General features: G+C 38.1%; 1 protein-coding gene across 3 annotated transcripts in view; it reads left to right on the top strand.

Moving 5' to 3' along the window:
* The window catches only part of NRG1 (neuregulin 1), a 994199-nt gene that overhangs the window by 813149 nt on the left and 155301 nt on the right, over nucleotides 1-25749 (top strand). For all 3 annotated transcript variants that reach the window (XM_063076432.1, XM_063076439.1, XM_063076435.1), the window contains exon 2: nucleotides 21169-21346. In XM_063076432.1, the coding sequence (XP_062932502.1) occupies nucleotides 21169-21346 (178 nt within the window). The remainder of the gene's footprint in view (nucleotides 1-21168; nucleotides 21347-25749) is intronic.

The raw sequence follows: 25749 nt of genomic DNA on the forward strand, positions 1-25749 counted from the left end.
TGTGGAAAAACTTACCCTCCATTACTGGAAAAGGAAGTCATTAATGCTTAGAAAGCTAAAAATTTTAGGGCAATATTAATTCCTTAGAAAAGATTTGTTGAACTAAAGAGTACTCAAGTCAGGGATTTTCAGAGAGTAGCATTTTGAGGATGAGTTGACTCTAGTATTGATGGCCTTTAGGATGTAAGCAAATTTACATCAGCTCAATTTTGAGTAAGGAGATTTATAAGAAACGCCTCGAGTGGGGGTAGGGATGGACTTTTTAAACCAAAAGATCACCAGGTCAATCCTGAAAATCCCAATGAAGTAGAGGCAAAATGTGGTTCACATATAATTTAACGAGGTATAAATCTCATTGAATGTAATTTCTGTGGTTGCTCTCAAGTTTCCAAGAAGGGTCAAGACTTTGCCAGTGCATCAGAAATTAGATTTAAAAAAAAGAAATCTCTCTGGCCTAGTCCAATCCTAATTCTTCCAGAGAAAAGTGATGAAAAGTTCGGTGACTTGGCCAAGGCCCCACAGCCCAGGCAGGGGGAAGGTTCCAGCATGTAGCCCATCACCTCGTGCCACCAGGTCTCTAGGTAGGTGGGCTTGGAGCTTCACTGCATGCCTTCCCTGGGACTTAAAAATTTTAAGTTTTAAAATTGGGTGTCCCTCACTTCTTTTAAAAATAAACTATTGTGTTCTATTGCTGAAATGCTCTTAAACTGCTATTTTACCCCAGCAGTGACTGCTTCAGGCTGTTTCCAATACAAGAGCCCTTGAAATTCCTTGAGATGTGTGTTGCATAGACTAATAGTTAAGCAGAGTTAAACACAGGCGTCTTTGCTTTGGATTGTCAATTGAAGAGATTGTTATTTCACTTGAATTGGAAACGTGTGCTGTCGCTGCTGTTAGAGTTCTGGGAAAAGAAGTCGATGTGATGATTAGGAAAAGAGAAGGGTGGAAGAAAGCTGCAGTATGCAGGGAAGTGACTGGACTCTGGTAATCATATTTGGCAGGTCAAGGGTGAGATTTAGCCTGACGGGATTTGGACTATACACTGGACTAGCAAAGTACTGTTAAAATCAACTCCAGGTGTTTCCGTTATTTTTAATGCCTAAGTATTATTAAAGCAAAAAATAATGTGTTTTAGGATATGAATGGGAGGGAATTGGTCACTAACTGCTTGGGAATCACTTATTTCTAATAGAGCCTGTTCTCTCTTGACAATTGCTCCTACATGTTTAAAATGCACCATAAATCTCCAAGTGCTTGTTTCAATAGTGAAGTTTCCTCTAAGTGAGCTGTTATCACTTTTGTCTTCAAGAGAATGCTAACTCAGTGAACCTCCTTGAGCTTTTTATGCCTTACACTGTGGAATTTGGACTTCAGATTGGTGCATCCACAAGTTCTTAAGTTAAATAGTAGATGAAGAAATTTTAAATCATGATGCTTATTCTAAAAATCTCAAGTAGTACCAAATGATGACTGATAGAAATATGCATTAGAAATATATCCAATTACTAAATGATAGAAGTTAGGGCACCAAATAACATATCATAAGAGATCCTTCTGGTGGTTGGAATGATGGTTTGGAATTTAGTAAGTCAAGGTCAGAGAGATGACAGGTAATTGGTTGTGCCATTTCGGACAGGTGTTTTCTTGTAGCTGCTGCTTGTTTTGTCTTCATCCAGTGTTGCAGTATTTTCTAGGGTTACTCACTTTTTTTTTTTTTAACCCTAAGTGCCTGGCAAAGTTGGTTGCAGCTACAACATAAGAACTTGGTATGTATGTGGGAGGAAGCCATTCTTAATCTACTTAACAAACATTCTTTACCTTGTTACTGGAGGATAGGTCATGTCTTTCTCTGACATGTGGTTATTGCATTTTGGGGGCGTGCAAATACCCTATGACTGTGCCATCTATGTCTTTCTCACCCATTTCCTCCAATTTCTCCTTACTTTTGTCCAAACAGCAAATCAAGTAGGCATCTCTGTTGAGTGCCTTGTTGAGGCAACTTGCACTCTTTTAGGAAATATTTTCTGAGATGAGTTTCTCTCTGGGAAAGAGCATGGCTACAAGTTCAGGTGAAATGGGACTGGGTTAAGTTTGATGGCAGAGCATGTGTCTTACACAGCCATATTATTTAGAACTGTCCCTTCTCTGTAATTAGAGCTCAGTAAATAACATAACAATGGAGTGTTCCAGTTGAATAGACAAGATGAGGTGTTAGGAGCAGTGAGCTCCATCTGCCGCATTGCCCCTGCCAGGTTGTAGACCAGGACTTCTCCACGATACCCAGAAATGCCTCTCAAGGAAGACCTCTGCCCTCTGCCCTCACCACCCCTGCCTTCGCTCTCGTTTGGGTTGTTAGTCTAATTGCCTCCAGCTTTTCCCTCCACCCCCTTCTCTACTTCTAGTTTATTCTCTATACTGCCGAGAGTTACTTTCTAAAATTTGAACTGGACCATGCCATCCCTTTGCTTTAAAAGCACTCTTAACTCCATTTACCTACAGATCGAATTCTGCATCCCTAAGGTTGGCTCTGCAGGGCGCCTCGTGTCCTGACCTGCTCACAGGCACCTGCAGGCTTTTCTCCTGCTACTCCCCGTCCGTCTCCAGCTACCCCCTTGAGCTTCAGCCACTCGTCACTCACTGTCCGCCTCAGAGCAGTGTGGGTCCCAGCTTTGTGCCTGGGATCATGGGGTTGTCCTTCTCTATTCTCCATCTATCCAGTTTCTACTTTTCCTTAAAAGTCAGTTGAAGTCTATTCTCTAAGGAGCCTTTCTAGACTCTTTTGCACAATTGGTTACATCATCTTCTGTGTTTCCATAGTACCATCTTGTCTGTACCTCTATGATGATGCCTATTGTCTACTGTACATCTTTTAAAGATTGATTTCCCTGTCCCTCTCCCTAATAAGGAGCTCTTTAAGTATTTTATCACAGTGTCATCATGCAGAAGGCCCCCATAAATGTTGAAAGAATGAAAGTATCTAAGTCATGGTTACTTTGTGGAACCTAAGTCCTCTTCTCTGCAAGTTGATCTTGACAATTATTCATGCAGTCTACTGTATTGCCATTTATAATCTATTGTTCATATTCCACTAATACACCCAAGGTAAGACCCACTTAAAGACAGTCTGAACAGCTCCTCTCATTCTGCAAAATGCAAAAGTTATCATGGTAAGGAAATATATTCCAAATAGCATTTTGGTGTGGCTATTTATGTCCAAGTTTCAAAGAGGTCAAAGCAATAGCTTTTGTGTTTTTAGGCATCTACCCTAATCCTCTGTTTTGTAGTTTTAGGAAATCATGATTAACTGCCATCATTTTGTTAGTCATCTTATATATTTTTCAAAACCAGTTGTTTTCGCATCTGTTCTGTGTTATCTGTTTTATTCTCATTGTTCTGGATGGGTACAATGTGGTAGTTTTCAAAAGTGGTCCCTGGACCAGCAATATCAGCAGCACCTGGAAACTCGTTGGCAATGCAGATCCTCCGGCCTCGCCCCAGAGTTCCTGGGATGAGCAGCTCTGGGATGGGGGCCAGCAATCTGTGTTTTAACAAGCCCTTCAGGTGATTCTGATGTTGACCAAAGTCGTAGAGAATCCTATTCAGCATAAAAGTTTGCTTGTAGAGAATCCTGTTCGGTATAAAAGTTTACATGCCTGAATAAGTCAAAGGAGTTCTTTGAAAGTAGTATCCGTGTTTGAGAGATCTGCTGTGACTGTATAGTTTCAGCAAATGTGTCAAAACAGATTTTTATTTGCAAGCAATGTCTTGTTAGTACAGGAATTAAAAAAAAAAAAAGATGCTAGCTAAGCACAGAAGTAATCCATCCAAGAGCCCCGTGACACAGAAGCAAAGACGAGAATCCTTGACGAAGGAAAACCAAGGTCTTCAGAGTCCCCTGTGGAAGTAACACATTGCCTTTAAAGGCCGAGATTGGCAAAGATGATTCTTAATTCTTGAAGTGTGTGTGCCATGCACACATGCGCGTGATCGTTTTTCAAGGTTCACTTACTTTAGCAACACTAAATGAGTATAGGTCAAAATTGCTTTGGTAGAAAGCTGCACTCTTTGTTTTACTTTATGCCTATTTTCCCCTTTAAAAGAGAAAGGATTGTACAGGAGACATCATATTTGATATCTGTCCAAAAATTGTATGAAAACTGTCATTACTGCTGTGAAGCACTTGCTCTTTTCTCATTTACTCTTTTCTACACTTGGATATCGTGGTTCTCACGTTAATTTTCTTGTGACTTTCTTTTATAGTTCATCAGGAAGACAGGCTCGTGTAGAAATCATTGATTTCTTATAGGAAGCTTGTACATTCATTTATTCAACACATAATTATTAAGTGCCTGATGTGTTCCTTGCATGCAGTTTATTACTAGCCCTTTTTTCTATTTTTGCCCTTTTTTCTTTGTTCATTTTTATCTTCTGTCTTTTCTATATTCTTAAGTTGCCTGTGTTTTAAAATTTATTTATTCTGACTTCTTTCCCCAAGTATTTCAATTCACTTTAATTATTTTCATTTCCTCTTTTCAAAGAAACAATTGCAACACATTTTAGAAATACTTACAGCATAAGTGGCACATTCCCCAGGTCTTTCTAAAATCTACTTTACTCAACTTCTCAGTTTTTGATTTTGTTTATTTATTTTTGCTGTTTAAAATTTACTTATTTTTTATTGAAACATAATTGATTATATATATTCATGGGGGTACAGAGTTGACTATACTTGTGTACAACATGTGATGATCAGATCAGGGTAATTAGCGTGTTCACTATTACAAAACATAATCTGTTTCTTGCTCATCCCCATCATTAAAATGCAGCGTAATTTTGTAAATAATGTAAAATTATCTCAGAGCCCTCACAGGAAGAAATGGCACAAAATGTCACTCATACAGCAATTACTCTTTGTCCTCACATAGAGAATAGGCTTCTTCTTGTCACACACAAGACGGATGTAGGTATCCATTTTTTTTTTTAAATCCAGCGCTCCTAGTTAACTGCTATTTTGGATATGAGCCTTGTAGGTAAAAATGCAGATTCTACCAATTATAGCACTGCTTACAGGAATCATACTTTACTTTGTCTTTTTCTATAAGATTCTGAATTTCTTCAGAAGAGAAGTCTTTTTTCTCTTTAATTCACCTAAGACAATACATTCTAAGCATTAAAAGAAAAAACAAACAAACCCCACATCTCTACTGGAAAGACGTCATGGGTGGGCCTTAGTTCTTTGCAAATGCTGCGTAACTTTTGGAGAGGACTGCCCCTCAGCATGGTATAATATTTCTGAAAATATTGTGCCCAGACCACCTGTATCAAAATCATCTGGGATGCTTTTTGAAAGAGCAGATTCTTAGGCTTTTCTCCAGAATTACTGAATCAGTCTTTGGATGGGGTCCATGAATGTTTCATATTCATTTTGGTAAACTCTCCCAAGTAACTTGTACATACAGCAAGAGGTTTGAGAACCTTGGCCTGGGGGTGTTGGTCTGCAAGACCATTGACACATCTCTTTCCTACTGCAGCCATTTCTGCTGTAACTCCATGTTTGCATTCCTGCAAAAGAAAAAAAACCAAAAAACTCATTTTGCAAAATCATATGCTTATAATGGGACTTCTGGGAAAAGTAGGGCTAGGTGAAGAGAACTCAAAACATATGCAGCTCTATAATTGGAGCACTGGCAAAAATGATAATGATCCTAATAAAAATATTTGTTCTCAACAACTTACTTGAATCTTTATACCCTTAAACCTTGGGATTGTTGCTTTTTTTTTTTTTTTTTTTTTGCAGACTTTGATCTTTGAGGACATTCTTTTCTAGTGTAGGTCAGAATTAATGTCTTATTCCATCTTTTTTTTTTTTTATACTGGTACATACCATCATTATAGCACTTCTTACAAAAATGGAGAAATATCTTTGCAACTTCCTCCTCTATAACATTAGCTTCTCCAGAGAGCTTAACATAATTGAAAATGATTTGGTTCTAGGGGCTAGAACCAAATCTAGTAAACCAGCCGCTACTTATAGTCAGGAAGGCATGTCTATGGGACTGTCATACTGCTACCTAAATAGTAAAGTCACTGGAAAAATAATTTATTTTATTTTGTTACCTTAACTATTGAATTTACACACATTCCTACCAATATTTAGGTTGGATTCTTCAACCCAAACTTTTGAAAGCCTTGGAAAATTTTGTAAGTCCTTTAATCTCTTTTTTTTTTTTTTTTTTTTTTTGTATTCGGTATTGCCATTGGTATGCTAGTATTCAGAAAAAATACGTAAATATGAAAATTAGGTCAGTGACTCTCTTCTGATAAATTTCTGAAACACAATGTTCAAAAGGAGGAATAGATCTCCATGACTCACTTTGGAGCTTAACAGCACTGAGAGATGATCTGATATTTTGTTTTACTGAACAAGAAACTGAGGCCAGAGAGAGATGGTTGTCTGAGTCATAACCGGCTGGGGTCAGTCTCTGGGGTTGAACCCCCCCAGTTTCCAACCTCTGTTCTTCAGGGCCTGTGATCCCTCTGGCATGGGGCTCTTTCCTGGCCCCTGGATCGGAGGCATGGAGGTGAAGTGGTATGTGGCTAGTGGCTCTTCCTCACCTGGTTTATCTGTTTTTATATACTAAGGTCGTATGCATTATTTCATGAGGTAAGAGTTCCACAGATGTTAATATTAGAAAATCAACACAATTGATTTCTCTTTGGGAATTGTATTAGTTTCCTATTGCTGTTATAACAAATTACTGCAAATTTAGAGGCTTAAAACGGCACAAATCTATTATCTTATAGTTCTATACATTAGAATTTCAAGACGAGTCTCACTGGGCTAAAATCAAGGTGTTGGCAGGGCTGCAGGGGATCTAAGTGAGAATCCTTCCTTTTTCAGCTTCCAGAGTCTACCTGAATTCCTTGGCTCAGGGCCTGCCTTTCACTGACTTCAAAGCCAGTAATGTGACATTTCTGACTATTCTTCTTTACACCAAGGATGCACCTGGATAATATAGCATCATCTCCCTATCTCAAGGTTTTTGACCTTAATCACATCTGTAAAGGGCTTTTTGCTGTGTAAGGTAACATATTCACAGGTTCTGGGGAAGATTTAGATGGGAGCCATTATTCTGCCTGCCAAAGGAATGAATGTCTTTTCATCGGTCTCAACTCTAAGTGGGCAGTTACTTAAAAATGTTCTATTAATGTAGAAAGCTTCATAAACTGCTAAAATTTACCAGGGACTTAAATGACGATATAATAATAGCTACCAGCATTTGTTGACTGCTTGCCATGTGACACACACTGACCGCTAAGTGCCTTAAATGTCTTTATACCTTTAACAGCCCTATGAGGTAGGTTCTATTAACATTTTACATTTTCAGAAACTGAGGCTTAGAGAATTTTAAAAATTTGCCTAAAGTCAAACAACTAGTATATGGCAGAGAATATCTTGAACTTGGGCGTCTGATTCAGAATACTTCATTACTTACATTTAGCCCTAAGGTGGTAAAATTGTAACATAATATAATGCAGTATTGAGAACGTAATTTATGCTAAATCCTAACTGATAAATAATTGTTTTTAATAAGGAAAATAAGTTGTTAGTATGAATGAAAGCTTTCAAGTGACATACCAATTGAGCAGTGTTCACCTGACTAATATTAGTTGGTTGTATATAGATTTAGTGATCAATTCTCAAAGCCTCAATTAAAATAGAAAAGAAAGTTGTATTGCATGATTAAGTGGAAAGGAAATAGCCGCCTAAATAATTTTTAGTGCTTTCAGAGTGTAAAGATGAAGAATTTATTTTCACAAGTCCTATTGTAGTATAATGGGTTAATAGATTCAACATCTCCTCCTCCCTGACCAGGATGTAAGTAGAACATACAGGAGATCAGGGATCTTGTTTGCTTTATCCACGTCTGTACGTCCGGTACTTGAAACAGTGATAGCTATGTAATAGATGCACAATATTTGTTGAATGGATGGAAACTGAGAAACATCTAAGAGAGTGAAGCCAGGATCTGGATACTAATTTGATGCCTGAAGTTGTTCTTATAGATCAATGTGGAATATTCCAATGTGTTCGGCTAAGAAGAGATCATGTAATAGGTTAATATCATATGAGTAAGAAAGGCAGTGATCACTGATAAATTCAATGTGTTTTTTCATAAATCCTATGCATTAGAGAGAAACTAGTGGCTCCTTTGACATGGAGTATTTGAGTTATACTGAATTGTATTTGAATAACTGTAGTATAGGTAATGCCATCTCGGTGAGCCCAGGGTAGGTCACTGATGGTGGAAGTTGTCCTCTCTGAAGCCAGCTTCAAATTATTTAACTAAGAGCTCCCTGTATTTTTAATTTCCTTTAAAAACATGCCCAGCTTCACCAGTGAATTTAATCAGTTCCTTATGAATCTGCTATTAAGAGAGAAAAAGCTGTTATTGATGCAGCACTTGCTGTGCTTGACAGTATCCTTTTCAAAGTATGTGGTACCTTGATGTCACTCTGTCCTGTGTAAGGTAAACCCACCTTGCTCATGAGAAGGACGAGGCTCACGTGGGGTAAACGATTTGTTCAAGCCACAGAGCTTCAGATGGGAAATTGGACTAGAACCTGGGCCTGCCTGACTCAAACACCCATGTTTTTCTCCTGTATGCTGCTTCCTGAGTCATTTTCCTGTGCAGACTCCCAGAATAAGCATTTGCCAAATTATACTTCTTATTGTGCAAAACTTCATTTCCTTTTTTATCCTAAAACTACTTGCTTCATACTTCAATGGTTTCCCACAAATTGGAGTAGTCTGTGATTGCAAAAGAATGCTTTTGCTCTTTGTAAGATTTCATGACTTCCAAGACCCGTTGCTTTCCTTTTGTGGCACTCCTTTTATCAGTCTTTAGGATTCGATAATGTTTAGTCTATTGCTTTATACTGGCTGCCCTTCCCCTTGAACATTTTAGTGACCCTTCTTGATAGTTTCCAGCTGCTTTTTTTTTTTTTTTTTTTTTTTTTGTCCTAAGGAATGACCAAATCTATGTACAATTTTTCAGGTGCTAATTATGTAATTATGTAATTTTGCTATCTGCATTTATATAATCTAGTATTTTCTGACTTTTTGATGAGTTATAGATATTGGCACTTAAATCAGTATTAATAATAACTAATTTTTTAATTATGCAAAATGCATTCATTGCCCTTTTCCATTAGATTTTCACTCTATTGCAATAGGTATAGCAGGTGCTATTTCCTCCCTTATTTATGCACAGGATTACTGAGGTTCAGAGTATTTTGTAACTTCTTAGTCCCACAGATCAAACAAGTAGAGTACTTCACCCAGGTTTTCTGACTCTATTCTTATTACTAATAGAGACTATCAAAAGCTTGAGATAGAAGTGCAGCATATTATGTGTAGAGTTTGGTAATTTAAATTCATGAGCTGTAAACTATTAGCAAAGAATCTAATTAACCTCCATTCTAAATAAAAACAAACAGACAATATTTCTAGCAGAGTGCCAGTATCCCCAGGGAAGAATGAAAGCTACATGTCACATGCTAAGTAAACTTCATTTTGACTGTTTTGTGTAATGTGTGTGAATCCTTGTGCTGAGAAAATTTTATTGCAATTGAGGGACAAGTGGATTATCTCAGAATGTGTGGGAAGAGCTCACTTTACTTTCAAAAGACGCCGTAATGACTTTACTTTTTTATGTAAAATAAGGGAAACTGAATTCTAACTCTTATTGTGATTTCTTTTTGTGTGTTTTGTGAAACCAGACTGTATTGACTTTAATCCTAGAGTTTGATTGCCGAAGACTGTAAAGGAAGGCAGAACAGCTTTGTAGTTCTCCCATATTGGCCACAAAATTAGATTGCTTTAGATGATCAATAATGCAGCACAAATTTTCTTACTATCAACAATCTGTTTAATTCGACTCTGGTCATTTTCCCCCTCTTCAACATATTCATGTCACTGGGAACCCTAAGATAAGAAACCTGCCTTCTCTGGTCTTTCCTGTGGGGTAGAAGTGAAATGATAAGGATTCATTTGTTAGGTTGTCCAAGGACCTGCTCAATAACAAGCATTAAAGATCCTCAGAAAGTCGAACTTGTACCCTACTTAAGAAGGCATGCAATACTGGTTACTTAAACCTGTAATAAACAGAGCAGAGAGAAATTTAACTTTGATCTGGCAGGCCTCAGTGAGTAAAGAAGGCTACTTTCAATCCTGGCTGCAGATTTTAGTGTCGTCCAGTTTATTCTATTTATTTATTTATTTATTTTTTGTGACCGGTAAGGGAATCGTAACCCTTGGCTTGGTGTTGTCTGCACCATGCTCAGCCAGTGAGCGCACTGGCCATCCCTATATAGGATCTGAACCCGTGGCCTCAGCGCTCCCAGCGCCGCACTCTCCCGAGTGAGCCACGGGGCCGGCCCAGTTTAATCAGCTTCTGTGCACAAAACAAAAATCAGAAAGCCACGATTACTAGGAAAGTAATCCTACCTAATAACAAAGAAAGATTTTAGAGGTTCTTAAAGGACACTTTTATTTCATAATTAGCTCTGCTAAAATTATTTTCTTCAAAGAAGGAATAAGTTTTAGATGGCTGTCTGAAAAATAGATCACAGGGAGCTAATATTTGTAGATCATTCAGGGACTTCATTTATATGCATTGCTTAAAAGTTTTCACATAGTTATTGTTTAAAAGTAATTATAATCAAGTGCTAACTCATCTTACCTGGGCATTTATCCAGTTTAGAACATGTATAAATTCCTTCTTTCAAATGAAGAGTTTTAGTGACATCAGTTAATTAAATGTAATTCAGTTTGAACAAAGAAAAAAATGGTTGTAAAGACAAATATTAACACAAAGTCATACTAGTGTGCTAAATGTACTGTAATAAACACATCAGAACAGAAAAAACATTACAATAAGAAAATAAATGTATATCAAATTTTCAGTAAGTCCACATTTCTCTGCTTAATTGACATTTTGGAGGTAAATATGGGAGGTATGTATAAAAAATAAAGGGGGAAAAACTTTTTGACAATGGAGAAGCTCAAATTTATAAGCTTATGCCAAATGAAATTTGTTACGCATCCATTAGGTAAAGCTGTAGCAGAACCTTTTTAACCCTGTCAGTTGATGGCCTTAAATGAAACTTGCTGGATATCTTCATTATGTCCATGAGTGAGATGTTCTTCTAATTGGGGGCAGCTGTGGTGACAGCATTAATGGGGCAGGCCTGTTGACTACTTACCTGCGAACTGCTGGCAGCTGGGCTGTGATTTCCTCCAGCATTCGTTGTCACGGTGAATTGGCTTTACACCTTGAAAGAACAACATTAATCTGCTAAGACATTTTTGTTGCTGTATCCTTACATGGGGGTTATCACATTTCAGTGAACACGGGAGTGAGATACAGCACTGTTCACCCTTGTGGCATTTGGCATGTGACAAACAACCAGATAGTTCAAAAGAATTTCTTTGTATGATACCAATTTCAAGTATTCTGTCTTGTTTTATATCCCCATAAATCATCCAAGTAGTTCAGAAACTTCAGTAATTTTCTCTATCTGCTTTCTCTCCCAGACTGTCTTTTGCACTTGGAATAGGTACAGAAATGATCTGTGGTGTATCCCAGGTTTTGTCAGGAAAATATGGTCACTATTGATATATCAATCAATAAATTAAATCTTTAGCATATTTGAACTATTAAAAATGCAAAGAAGAGCAAAGAATTTAGTTTACTGCTTAATAGTTAAGAGTAAGAGCTTGGAGTCAGACTTCCTGGGTTTAGATGCTGCCTCTGCAATATACTAGCTGTGTGACTCTGGACAGATGACCTTTCTGTTTCTGTTTCTTCATATGTAAGTTGGGGACAATGATAGTAATACATATCTGCTGGAGTTGTTATAAAACTTAAAAAAGTTAATGTACATAAGAGTTCTTAGAACAGTGCCTGGCACATAGTAAGTACTCAGTAGTTATTAGCTATTATTATTCTAAAGAGGTTCATTGTTGAAGGTACTGTGACACCCTTATTTTAACTTCGTCTTGTATGCTTTCAGAACACTATTCTAGTAGCTTTATGATTTTATCCTTAGCCCCTGTTGGGAAAATATAGGAAAATGGTCAGGGTTCCTCAGATGATTAGAATCTTGCCAAGCATTTGATGTAAATATGCATGTGTGCCCAGGTGTTCCATGGTTATTGTCTAATGTAATTGCGCATGTGCACCCACGTGTCCTGAGTTATGGACTCAAGTATAAAGGATGAGTGGCTCTCGTCCACCCCTCGCCCCCCCCAGGGGTGGGGGGGACAGCGGCGGGGGGGCGGGCAGTGGCAGCGCCATGGGGAGGCCACTACTGCTGCTGGAGGCTATTGCTGCCAGGGCCCCCGGGACCCTCCTAGAGGCTGCCGCTGCCACCACCAGATCTGTAAGCGCTAGACCTGCTGCTTTTCCCATTGCTGAGGACTGAGCTCGTGTCATCTGACAACGCCTCCCGGGATCTTTCCTAATTACCTAGCATGGACCAGTGTGTGATGGGTCTGGGGATCCAGTCTATACATTGGGTTTGAAGGGCCTGAGCCCTAACCCTGACAATACAAACAGAAACTTAGTATAACTAAAATAATGAAGCGTTGTGGCTTTAGTTATGATTTGCCTTACTCGACAGCTGTCATAGTTGCGTAGCTTTACAGCCCCTAACTATGAAATGCTGGGCAAAAGACTATGGAACTGTATAGAAAAAGAGGACTGCTCACTTCAAAAAATGTAAGATCACTTTTCAAGGTGAAAAATTCTCTTACCTAATAAATCTGCACTCATTTTCTTTTGTAGAATTTTACGTTGTTAATAAATCTCTCGAGGACATATAGGGAGAGGTGATCTGGCTTATATAGCTCTGTAGGGAAAGTGAAGGAAAGTGGTCAGGGCCCCTCATGTTCAGAATCTTGCTGAGCATTTGATGGGCTGCACCTGGCAGATCTGTAGGAGCAAGGCTGGCCAATGCTTTGGGGGTACAGATGCCCCAGTGTACTTAATGTTTGCTCTGCTTAGGTTTCAGATTTGTCTGGGGTCTGTTTTTCCTTTTTTGTCTGTTCTTCCCTTTGGAATGGGAATGTGTATCTAGTGTCTGTCCCACCATCTTGGAAGTAGATAAACTTGGTTTTGACTCTTTAGAGGCTCACAGCTGAAAAGAGTTTTGCCTTTAGTCTTGGATGAGATTTGGACTTTTGAGTTGATTCTGCAACAAGCTAAAGACTTCTGGGACTGTTGGGATGGAATACGTAATGTGTGAATGCAAGGGTCAGTTGTCCTCACTAAGGGAAAATTGTGGAAGATTCTGAATGCACAGACTGTACATCAAGGGACCCTGAAGGTGTGGATTGTAGGGAAAGCAAAGGAAAATGGCCAGGGCGCCTCAGATGTTCAGAATCTTGCCAAGCATTTGATGTAAATATGCACATGTGCCCAGGTTTTCCTCAGTTATTGTCTAATGTAATTGCACATGTGCACCCGGGTGTCCTGGGTTATGGACTTAAGTATAAAGGACAAGTGGCTCTGATCCATGGTGCCCCCCCCATCTCCTGGGATGCCCCTGGGGAGGCTGCTACTGCTGCTGGAGGTTGTTGCTGCCAGTGCCCCTGGGATGCACTGAGAGGCCACCGCTACTGCCGCTGCTACTGCAGAGGACTGAGCTCATGTCATCTGCCAATGGCTCCCAGGACCTTTCCCAATTACTTGGCTTGTGGACCTGAGTGAGAGGTGTCTGGTGATCCAGCCTGGCATGTGAGGCGTCTGGTGACAACTAGAGTAGCCATTATTGTAGCAATATAAGCTCATTATAAGAATCAATGAATATTGGCATAGTGGCTATGAAATGGAGTGATCTTAGGTTTTTAGTCTGCTGTTCTCCCCTTTTTCTACTTCTGCCTCAAACTCTGCAGAGGCACCATGGTACAGAGAAAAGTCCTGGGTTAAATCCTGGTTCTGCAGCTTGTTAGCCCTGTGACACTGAGTGAGTTTTGGGATGAGCTCCCACTTCCTCACCTGTAAAATGGAAATAACATTTATCCACCTTACATGAAATACATACAAGATCTGTGGCCGGCAAAAGGGAGTTTGACACAAATGGTAGATTTGGGGGGTATGTGTGACGACAAAGCACACTTAATAGTTAAGGAGCAGGAGGAATTGGTAAAGGGCCACAAAAAATGATTACATTGTATAATGTTGAATATACTAATGAAAAGTAAGGCAAATCATAACTAAAGCCAAAATGTTTCATTATTTTAGTTATACTAAGTTTCCATTTACATCGTCAGGGCTAGGGCTCAGAACCTCCAAACCCGCTGTACAGACTGGGTCCCTAGACCCCTCACACACAGGTCCACACTAGGTAATTGGGAAAGATTCCAGGTGCTGTTGGCAGATGACATGAGCTCATGAGCTCAGCTTCCTCAGTGGCAGCAGCTTATGGGTCCGGTAGCTTACAGGTCCAGCAGTGGCAGTGAGTGGCCTTGCAGAGGGTCCTGGTGGCACCAGCAGCAGCAGCCTCCAGCAGCAGTAGGGGCCTCCCCATGCCTCCCCCACGGGAAGGGGGCATCCCGGGGATGGGAGACACCCTGGATCAGAGCCACTCATCCTTATACTTAAGTCCATAACCCAGGACACCTGCGTGCACGTGCGCAGTTACACTAGACGATAACCAAGGAACACCTGAGCGCATGTGCCTGTTTACATCAAGTGCTCCGCAAGATTCTGAACATCTGAGGGGCCCTGACCATTTTTCCTATATTTTCCCAACAACTAATTATCCAGATTTGAGCATAACATATTGAGCATAGGTATTGATATTCAACTCTGTACTCCACAGATATGTACGATTAACTATGTTACAATTAAAATCATAAGTAAATTATTTTTAGAAAAAAATAAAGGGAGCTTAAACCCTGTAGACAGGTGTCAGTCAATGGAGAAGAGCAGCTTTGGTTTGAAGGCAGAGGAGGTTATGAAATGTGTGTGCTCCTCTTGCAGGATGGAAGAAGAGTCTGACCACCATGGGTAGACGCTGAGATAAGGTAAAATAGTAAGACAGGAAGGAACCGGGGTCTTAGGTGAGGCAGGGTCCAGGTAACAGAACACTGAATTTTCTAGTGCCTTTCTTTCAAATGAGGCCACCTGCATGTTTATCCCATTCTCAAAAGATCCTTCCTGAACACCCAGGGACCAACAACAGCTCCACTTTAGTTCACAGGGGAATCTAGCTCACTAGGATCAGGAACAGACTGTCTCAAACATGATCCAGCTGGAGTACTGGGCAGTGTGAATACGACGTCACCACACGTGGCAACAAATGGTGATCTTGTTGGGTGAGTCTTAATGCAAGTTCCTACCACCCACTGCCCCAGTGGCAGGGACTAGAACCTAGGTGTGTTCTGTAGTAGCGTTGCCCCTAGAATTTGCTGCCTTATACAGCTATATTTACACGTTTTAATCTGATAAGATAAATTTTCCTCTTTATTGCCACATTTGCGAGTGCAGCCTAGATGGCAAAGCACAAACCATCCACTCGATGTGTGACCGTCATCTTTTCCATGAGAAAGTGCGATGAGGGGGAGAGGTGATGGATGGCAGAGTTCTGAACTCTCATTAATCATTTAGTTACCTCTAACATGATTGTTTTAGAAAGGACGTCCTGCACAGAGGACTGATTCATGATATTCGTGTGGCTTTCATTAACTACCATAATTGTCAGCCCCCCATTGTCACTGTGAGATCACAGGTGCGTGATGGCAGCCCTTTTTGAAGGTTTTACACAGGGATGGTGTCACGGATCGCAGCAGAGAGCTCACTGTTACTTGATAACATTTTGCAGGTTTCCTGTTTAATTTGTTCAATGTGTCGAGGCTCTTCAGATTAACTGCACAAACATGGAGAGTAATGATAGGAGCTAACTTTGCATTGTCAAACCCTTCAGAGCACAGAAGTAATAGAGCTTATCTCGGGTCACATGCTATCAGCATATCTGTGCAGCACACACATGCTACAATTTACTTCCTGTTCTTAACAATACAGTACAATATTTGATATAGTAGCACTGAATATATTCGAAAAGGCATGTGGATTATTAGAACAAGAGGAACGTTTAAATGAATGGTTCTTTTTGCAAATTCATTTTGCCTTTATCACAAATATTTATTCACCCGTTAAATTATTGGAATGAATGAATATATTGCTTTAAGTTTTTGTGTGGTCAGAATGTGAAATAAATATTTTTGGATTACCACCACAATTTTTTTCTACATTGTTTGACATATCAAATATGAAAAGTAGCAGTGCAAATGTAGAGTTTTTAAGTATACCCCGTATGTCTGCTTCCATTGAGTTAGTCCGAAGAGAATATTTGTGATTTTTTAAAACTTTTTAAAACACTTAAAGCTTGTAAAAAGAAGTCTTAAAAAGAAGCACCTGTAAAATGTGTGGCATTGCTCTGAGGGTTTCTGAGTTTCTGTTTTCAAAGGCTGTTCTTTTTTGCACCTGACTGTCTCTGTTGATGCATGCCTAAGGCTGTGGATATGTTCATATTAATGTCAAGCAAGTTTGCAATAGATTTAGGCAGAGACTGCCTCAAATGTACTCTGTCATTAAATTGTTTCAGGGTCTGGAACTACCACCTCTCTAGAAGCACACTGAAAGCAAAATTATGAACTGTGGTAGACCAAATACAATTAAATCATGCCTAAGATTTCTCAGAACTCCTCTTTCATGTGAAGTTTGGATTTGCCAAATTCAGCCAATTTTTAATTAATAGATCTTTTACTCATAGATTAAAAATTGAAAGGCAAGTAAAAAATTTTTGCAGTTTTAAAATCCAAGTGCTCAGTTAAAAAAATTGACACCAAGTTTAGGAACTACTCCGGCCTTATAAAGTTATGCCTGTGTATTAAAAGATACTTTGTGCGGCAGTTAGTTTAGTTTAGTTTTTTTTTTTTTTTGAATGAAATAAATGAGATTATTTCATGTGAGTAAACCATATGTCTGATAAACATATATGTTTGAAGTGTATTCCATTAACATATAGCTATTTTTTTGATTACTCACACAAAAAGATTTGGCTATGAAAATTATCTCACTACGGATAGATGAGAAAATCATACAAACCATGTGGACTCAATATTAGTTTGCATTTTTATGAAGAATCTGAAATATTCAGGGCTGTTCCAGTTGTGTGGATTATCCAAGAAGACAAAGAAGGATTTATATTGTTGACAAATCTCCTGGACACTTGAATTTAGGCTTTGCCAGGAGCAAGTGAGGAACTTTGTATGGTATTATTCTAGAAGGTACCACTTACTGCAGAAAACCCATGGGTCAAGGATATGTTGCGTGGCTCTGTTGGTCATGTACAGATCTGTTTCTCCATTTATGCTATGGAGGATTTTGAGTTAACTGTTTCAAAGAGCTTTCCCTGAAAACTGGATATCCTCATGTCTTAGGGGTTACCCCTGAAGGACGCATCAGGTACATTATTACAAGTGGATTTCTAGGAATGCAAAGTCAGAGTAGCTGGGAACTTTTCCATTTCTGATGGATTTGAAAATATATGCAAGAGAGAGAAACTCAGTGTAGTCAATAGAGGTATACCCTAACCCCAAACATCAAGAAACGTTCCCACATCAGGGTCAGCTTAAGGAGTGGATGTTTTAGCTTAGAAGGACGTTATATCTGAAGGTCTCTGCCTCATTACATCGCAGATCATCTCTTAAGGAGGGGATGTACTAATCTTTGCCTATAATCCCCCAAAAGGAAAGGATAGATGATGACCTGCCCATGTCGATGATTGGTTTCCTTCCACTAGAGGATGTAGTGTGATGGAGCCGCAAAGTCATGGCTGTGAGTTTGAACTGTGTGAAGATTTCATTGCAGAGCCTCACAGAATTTCAATGGTTTAAATGCATTTAAGTGGCTTAAAATAATTAATTAAATTCAAATTGCAAATAAATAAATAAATAAATCCACACACACACACACACACACACACACACACACACACACACACACACACACACACACACACACACACACCGGTGGTGGGGGGGAAGAAGACACAACAATTATAATTCCTTGAAGTTAACATGACAAGCATACAGAAAGGACATTGTTGGGTTGGGGGGGGAGAGGGAGGTTTCAGGAATGGGCCACAATAATCAACCACATTGTATATTGACAAAATAAAAAAAAAAATTTAAAAAAAAACAAATTGCAAATTATGACTCAGATATTTGCAAGAATTTCCTTCATGACCACGAACTTAACCAAGACTTTATTTAAATGTGCTTAGTATGAAAGCCTGGGTGAGCCTTTTATTTAATGGCAGAAAAACTAGAAAGTCAGGAAAACAGAGGGAAACAAAGGTTCCTTTTTTTTCTTTCTGTGTGAGTATGTTTGTGTGTATGTGTATGCATGTATTTTCTATTTGCTAAATCATCTGAAGATTAGTTGAAGGCATCCTGACATTTCATGCCTAAATATTTCAGCAGATACCTCCTAAGCACAAGGAGACTTTTCTTTATAACCACAATGCATGGATCACACTTGAGAAATTTAATGTTGATGCAGTGTTTTTATTCACATTTCTCCAAGAGTCCTAACAATGTCTTGTATAGCTACCTTTTCCCTTGAAGCATGATCCAATCAATAGCTACACATTACATTGACTTGTCATGTCTCTTTAACCTCCTTTAAATCCAGGTCAGATTCAGTCGTCTTTTATCATTCATGACATTGACATTTTTAAAGTCGAGACAAGTTGTTTCGTAGAACCTCCCACAATTTGAATTTTTCTGATGGTTTCCTCTTGATGTTTTAAATCAAGAGTCTTAATAAAGGAATAAGAAATAAATAAATGTGGAGAGGAGGGTAAGGGGAAAAGAGGTAAGGGAAAGGGAGAGAGAGAAGACAGGACGGAATGACAGAAAAGCAGGAAAAAGATGCAAACCGATTTCATGATAAAATGTTTATGCAAACTAAAGAAAACAAAGTATAGCTTTATGTTCAGACTGCATAGATAAACAAATGTAGGGGGTGGTCAGCGAGGGAACATGGTGCTTACTGATATTTAAGGATATCTATAATACTTTGTTTAGAGCATTTTGCTTAGAGGCCAGGAAATAAACTTTGAGAGTTTTGGCTGTATTCCAAGTAAAATGTAAAATCCAGCAGGGAAAAAATTCAAACTAGTTCTTTTAGTCTGTATACAAAATAATGAGGCAATTTAATTTTCTTGACATATATGTAAACCAGTTTCTTCAGTGCCGTTTATCTTCAGTAGATTTGTATCTTTAAAACACTTCACCAGACTCACAAAATCAAAAATGATCTTGAGGAGTTAATAGATATATACAAACATAGACATTATTTCAGATAGATGAGAATTTAGTTTGTTTTTTAAAACCTCCAGAACAGAGGTTCATGATCTACTTCTTCAGAAGAAGACTTCTATGAAAGCTGTTCAGAAAGTAAATCTTATTTTCAAGCTGTCAAAGAAAGAAAAAGAACCTGACAAAATCATCAGGTGTCAGAGGCTAAGAACAGCTGAACTAAGTTTTCTGACCTGGCAGTGTGTCTGCCATATTAAGTGCCTGCTTCTGCCCATGTTTTCCCAGCCCCCAAATCAATGAAAAGGGGCATATGCAATTGTAGGAGTGCTGCTAAGGGTTTACAGCCTGCGAATGGTTTTCGCTATAATTTATTGGAATCTTCATATACTCATTCCTGACATTTTTTGGATTTACTTGGTAACGGCAGAGTTGTGGAAAAACAAATATTCTGAGTAGGAGAGGTAGTCCATTTATTTCCTGTTCATGTCTAAGGTGACTCTGCTGTCCTTGGAATCTCGGTCCTCTTACCAGTGAGTAATTATGCACTGAATCAGTGAGGTGCAGTCTCATTTGCCTAGGTTTGTTTTCTGGGATTTCCTGTTAATTTCTAAACTGTGGAAGAAGGAAACTTTGTAGTTGCCTTTTCTAAGACTCTGGAGGGTGAGAGATTTTGCAATCTCAGTTTCTGTGCTGTTGATTATTAACTGAAATTGTATGTGCAGAGAAAAGTTCATTCGTCTATGCTTTTATTTTTAAAACTTTTTTTATTATGAAAAAAACCCAAACTTTTTTATTATGAACAAATTGGACATACTATATAGAATTGAATAATGAACCACCTCATGTACCTATTGTCCAATGTCCACAATTATCAACTTTTGGGTAATTTTGTTTCATTTTTATGCCTATTCCCCAACCATCATATCATTTTGAAGCAAACCTCAGATATTATAGCATTTTATCTAAAATATTTTAGTAGATAATAGATAATTCTTTTAAGCAGTCTTGCTTAAAATAAAAATGGTTTATAAGAGTTTAAAGTATTCTACAAGTTAACAATTTAGATATTTTTCTCTTTGGAGAAGATTTAGAGTGTGAAATCTAATCAAACTGGTAATTTGATGTAAGTGTGGCAGTCATCTGGAATGGTCATTCACTGTGTAACTGTAGGTCTAAAGAATTTGGTGTCACCACAGACTTTCTGTCTTGGAGTATGAGTCTTCATTCTTTGGGCGACCTCTGATGATGGGATAGTGAAATGAGCCCTGTCCGTGTCTCCACAAACTGTAACCATGAATAAGGCAGTCACTTATCTCTGAAATTAAACTTTCCAATTTTAAAAATAGGTATGATGCTTCCTGTACCTGTTACAGAACTGTGATAAATTGTGATTTGGGATATGTAAGTGCTTTAAAAATAACGGCCCAGTTCTCCTTTAGCAGAGGCTTTTGGTTCTTTGAAATTACCAGTGTTCGGGGTTCTTAATGGTATCAGAGAATGTCAAGATTGAGGATGTAATGTTCTAGAATTATTTTTAGGAATAATTTTATAATCTAGATTCTTTTTTTTTTTCCCAGAGTGCATTTTATCTGGGCATTTTATTTTTCTCCAAGTTGAGATCCATTTTGGCTCACCCAGTTTTAAATTCTTTTTTCTCTCAGTTAATAAAACCTTTGGGAATGGTGCCTTGGTCAGGCTAACCCCAAATTAATGTTTCTCTTTGAAAGATTGCCTGGTGATCAAAACTTTTTTTCTTCTCTTTTATCTTTCAGCCCTGCCTCCCCGATTGAAAGAGATGAAAAGCCAGGAGTCAGCGGCAGGTTCCAAACTAGTCCTTCGGTGTGAAACCAGTTCTGAATACTCCTCTCTCAGATTCAAATGGTTCAAGAATGGGAATGAATTAAACCGAAAAAACAAACCACAAAACATCAAGATACAGAAAAAGCCAGGGTAAGTATAATGCATGTAAAAGCAGAGGCTGAACCCACCATGAGGATGAAATAAAATTTTAAAATGATTTAGACCCCAATAACTGAATTTACTATCAAAAAAAGAAAAGATACACAAATGCAAAGATTTTTCATTGTATAATGATCAGAAATTGTGTCATCATATAGGAAAGAATTTGGAGTTTTATGGTTCTTACAAGTTTTTTAAATGAATTTTTAATTTATTATTAGCATATTCAGTCTTATAAATCGGGATACTTCTTTATGCCCTTCGCCCGACCTCTCACTTCCCAAACCCCGTCCCTCCCTCCCTCCATGACTAATATCCTTAGGTTTGTTCCCTCCTTCTGAAAGTTCAGCTTTCATTGTGGACTTTCCTTTCTTTCTTTCCTTCATTCCTTACTTCTTTCCTCCTTCCCTCCCTCCCTCCACTCTTCCTTCTGATTCTTACAGTTTTGGATAAAGAAAGGAAGGGACGGATGGAGAAAGAACTATAGGACGGGGCAAGGTGGAGGGAGGCCAAAGGACAGCATTGGTGGCAGCTGCTGCAATAGTCACAGATGCTGAAATTCAATTTCTTTAAAATAAGACAGATGCTGTGTGCAGGACCAGCGCCTTCCTCTCAACTTCAAACTCCCAACTTTATAATAAAGCTCAATAAATACCTAGATTTATGGAAAGACTTGGAATGTAATCAGTTGAATTTGGACAATTTTTGAATGGACGGTTAGTTACATATCATTATATCTAATAAGAATTTTTAACTGACAATTCTATTAAACTACATCAACATTATAGCACATTAAAAAATCAGGTAAACTTGGTAGCAAGAATCGTACATTTTCCTGCCCTCCTTGAGGATGTCCATATTTGGAAGGGCTTCGTGTGATTCCTATAACATCCTGGTAGGTGTGTTCTATCTCTATTATGAAATGATGGTCCTTTATTATCCCTACACTCTTTTCATTTTTATTTATTGCTTTATTTAAGAATTGTTTTTCTAATATTATCAAACTACATTTTGAGATTAAAGAAGAGATAAGTATGTTGAATTTTGCTTCTAAACAGTCCTTTAATCAGTGTGACTTGTATAATAGTGGTTCCAAACTCAAAGACGACATTTTCTTTATACCTCAAAGAGTTCTAGTAAAATCCCAGGTACAGTAACAGAAGCACCCACAGAAGGATTTCCTTCTATGCTCTCATTTTACAGGGCGTCTACCAAAAAGTTGTCACACGTCTGTGAGCAAGTGAGAACAAAGTGATTATAATGAGATTTTAACTTAATCTTATTAAAGTGTTTAATTGCTCTGGTAACTAGAATTAGAGATTTTTTTTTCTAGTTTCCATGGTTTTATTAACTGCACTGTTTACTCTTGTAATGGAGTATGTCAGCAGGATCTGTTGATTTGAAAATATAGTAAAAGATGAGAGAAAGGGTGGGTGTCGTTTTCTGCAGCAGGTGGTATTTCAAAGATGAAGAATTAATACTGTAAAGAGACATGGAGTTTTATACATAATTGTACTTATTTTTAAAAATATATTCCAATATGTAGTAAGGGCAGTTAAGCAGTTAGCACATAGTGAGAATCTAAGTTTGCAGATTAGGAAACTGAGGGTCAAAAAAGTGTTATGCTTTGCCTCAAGTCCCACAACCAGTGAGAAACTCAGCTAGAATACAAATGGAGAACATCCACGTTCAATAAAATGTGCACGGGTGGACAAGAAGACACAGAGAGTGAGTTGAAAAGATAAGTATGATTCTTATAGAGAAATTTAATAAGAGAAGAAATACTTTCAGATATTAGATAGAATAGATTTTGTTGTTTATTTTGTTTTCATCAATTAGACAAGTTGATTAGAAAAGAAATTATCTGCCAGGCAGGGTAACATTTCATTTATTTCTATGTGGCTCTCAAATGATATCAGTAGTATTTAAGTGCCCACAAAAGACATTATAGTAGGAGTGTGAGAAATTGAAGAGGCATAGGGCATTATCTCCATGTCCAGGGGGTCACAAAACTGTGTAGAGATTATCTAGTTCAGTCACAGGAAGCACAGGAATCCCAGAGATCCTGTGCTGAAACACTTAGAGCTGGGGAGGAGGCAGGGAGAGAGGAAGGTTCATCTTGGCTAAAGGAGTAGAAGAAAGCGTCTGAAGACTGCAGATATCTGGGAAAGAGCAAAAGAAGTTGGGTAGATGAAAAAAGGAATTTAAAAAAATGTGAACTAACCAGAATGAATATGCTTTTGAAAAAATACATCTGTACTTGAAGAGGTAATTTGTTACATGGCTTGGATGACATATAAAAGTATCATTAGTATTCAGAAAAGCATTTTTATGTTGGCTTCATAGGTCAAGACAGCTAAGAACACTGCCTACATATTAATAAAATCCCATTATACCGGAAAGGCCAATATTCAGAAATTACTTCTTTTAAACAATAGCCTTGCTGGAAATAATTAAATGGGGGAAAATGTATTCAAGTTATGTAACTGTGAATTACTCTTGCCAAAACATTTAACATTTTCTATCTAAAAATAAGACTTTGTGTAGAGTGGACAGCTGCTTGGTAAGTGATCTGCTTATCAGTTCAGAATTGGGCATTTTGTCTGTCATTTCTGAAGTTGTATATTTTTTTTTTTTTAGATTGGTGTTAGTTTTCTTTTTTTTTTTTTAAGGTTAAAGGATCCAACTGAATCTAAATTTAATTAACATTTGCAAGATGCTCTGTTATTTCAGTTTATCCTGTAAATATAAGTAGAATGAACACTGTTATTATTATACCCATTTTTTAAAAACTAATATCCTGAGAATGCAGAAAGTTAAGTTTCTTCCCATAGATTATAATGGTGGGGAATTCTTAAACTTAGATTTGAAATAGATCTGACTGTAAGTCTCGTATCTTTTCACAACTACTTGTGATTTTGTTATATAAAGTCAGAACACAGGGCTCAGAGGGCCGACCCTGTGGCGCACTCGGGAGAGTGCGGCGCTGGGAGCGCAGCAGTGCTCCCGCCGCGGGTTCGGATCCCATATAAGGATAGCCGGGTGCGCTCACTGGCTGAGCGTGGTGCGGCCGGTCACAAAAAGACAAAAAAAAAAATGAACACAGGGCTCAGGGCATGCTTAGGCTTAGTGCAATATCTTTAATAAAAGCCATTCTTATGTTTTAGATTCATCTATATGTTAATAATTTTTCATTACTGAGATTTATTAATATTTTGCCATGGTTACCTGGTTACTTGACTTAAACCTTACTGTAGGTGTGATCAACCAAGCAGAGGTGAATTTTAGTTGGAGGTTTAGGATTTCCCTGGGACACTCTTTATTTAAATAAAACATTGACTCTTCCAATCCTTAGCTAGGCTTCTTTTTCACATTTTATAATCTAGGTTGTACACAGCAATCAGAATTTCCTTTTAATCCCTTAGTATTATGAAAAGATTTCACAACCATATGCAATTTACATTACTTTGTAAAATCTTATCCCTCTTTTACCTCCATGCCTACTGATAAGCTACATTCCTACGTGTTCTTCCTATGATTTTGAATTCACAGTTGAGCCTTTATTTGTTTTATTTGGCTAAGCAATGTGTGGGAGCCATTAAAAGAAATAGAAACTGCCCTCGTATTATGTGTCTGCTTATCCCTCTGTTCTTGTTTTCTTTGCCTGGTGGATGATTTCGATCAAGAAAACTGCTTCAAGAACTTGGTGTGTGACAGATTCATATTTGGGAGTGTCAGATCGACCTCATTTAAATATCTGTTCTATATTAGTCTTATGAAAGGCTGACTTCCTGTTGTTTGTGTGTTTCACATGCTTTTTTGGATGCCTTTAATTTTATTCATTTTAACTTTCACATATTTTAATTTTGTAAAGTTAGCTCTAACTGGATTGTTCAAATTAAAACAAAATTTTTTTTAAGAATTATTTCTCCTGTTGTCAATGGTTGCAGGTTTTTTTCTGACTCTATAATGGAAAAAGTTTATACATATTCCCTTCTCTTCTTAGCTGGCAGCTCTGGCCGGTCACTTGCCCTTCATACCTAAGGAAATCTCAATTTCCTTATGTAGAAAATGGAAATATCAGTGGCTGTTTTGTATACCTTATATAAGACATTTGGTACCGTGCCGGTTCTTTTGCTTACAGAGTCCCTCCCCACTTCATTGCCCTCCCTACAGCCAGTGTCTTCATTTGCCAGTGTCTGACGTGGTACTGAACACACACACACACACAAGCACAGTCTTTGTGATTCCTTAGGGGTCAGAGGAAAGGAATCGTATAAACTGGGAGACCTTCCCAACATGCAGTTAAGTTGCCTTAGCCTGTAAACTATAGTGGAAGGATCAAGCTAAATAAGAAAAGCTAGATGATATTAGAACCTTGAATTCATCTTGTA

The sequence above is a fragment of the Cynocephalus volans genome, chromosome 13, assembly GCF_027409185.1.
Source record: "Cynocephalus volans isolate mCynVol1 chromosome 13, mCynVol1.pri, whole genome shotgun sequence".
Classification (NCBI taxonomy): Eukaryota; Metazoa; Chordata; class Mammalia; order Dermoptera; family Cynocephalidae; genus Cynocephalus; species Cynocephalus volans.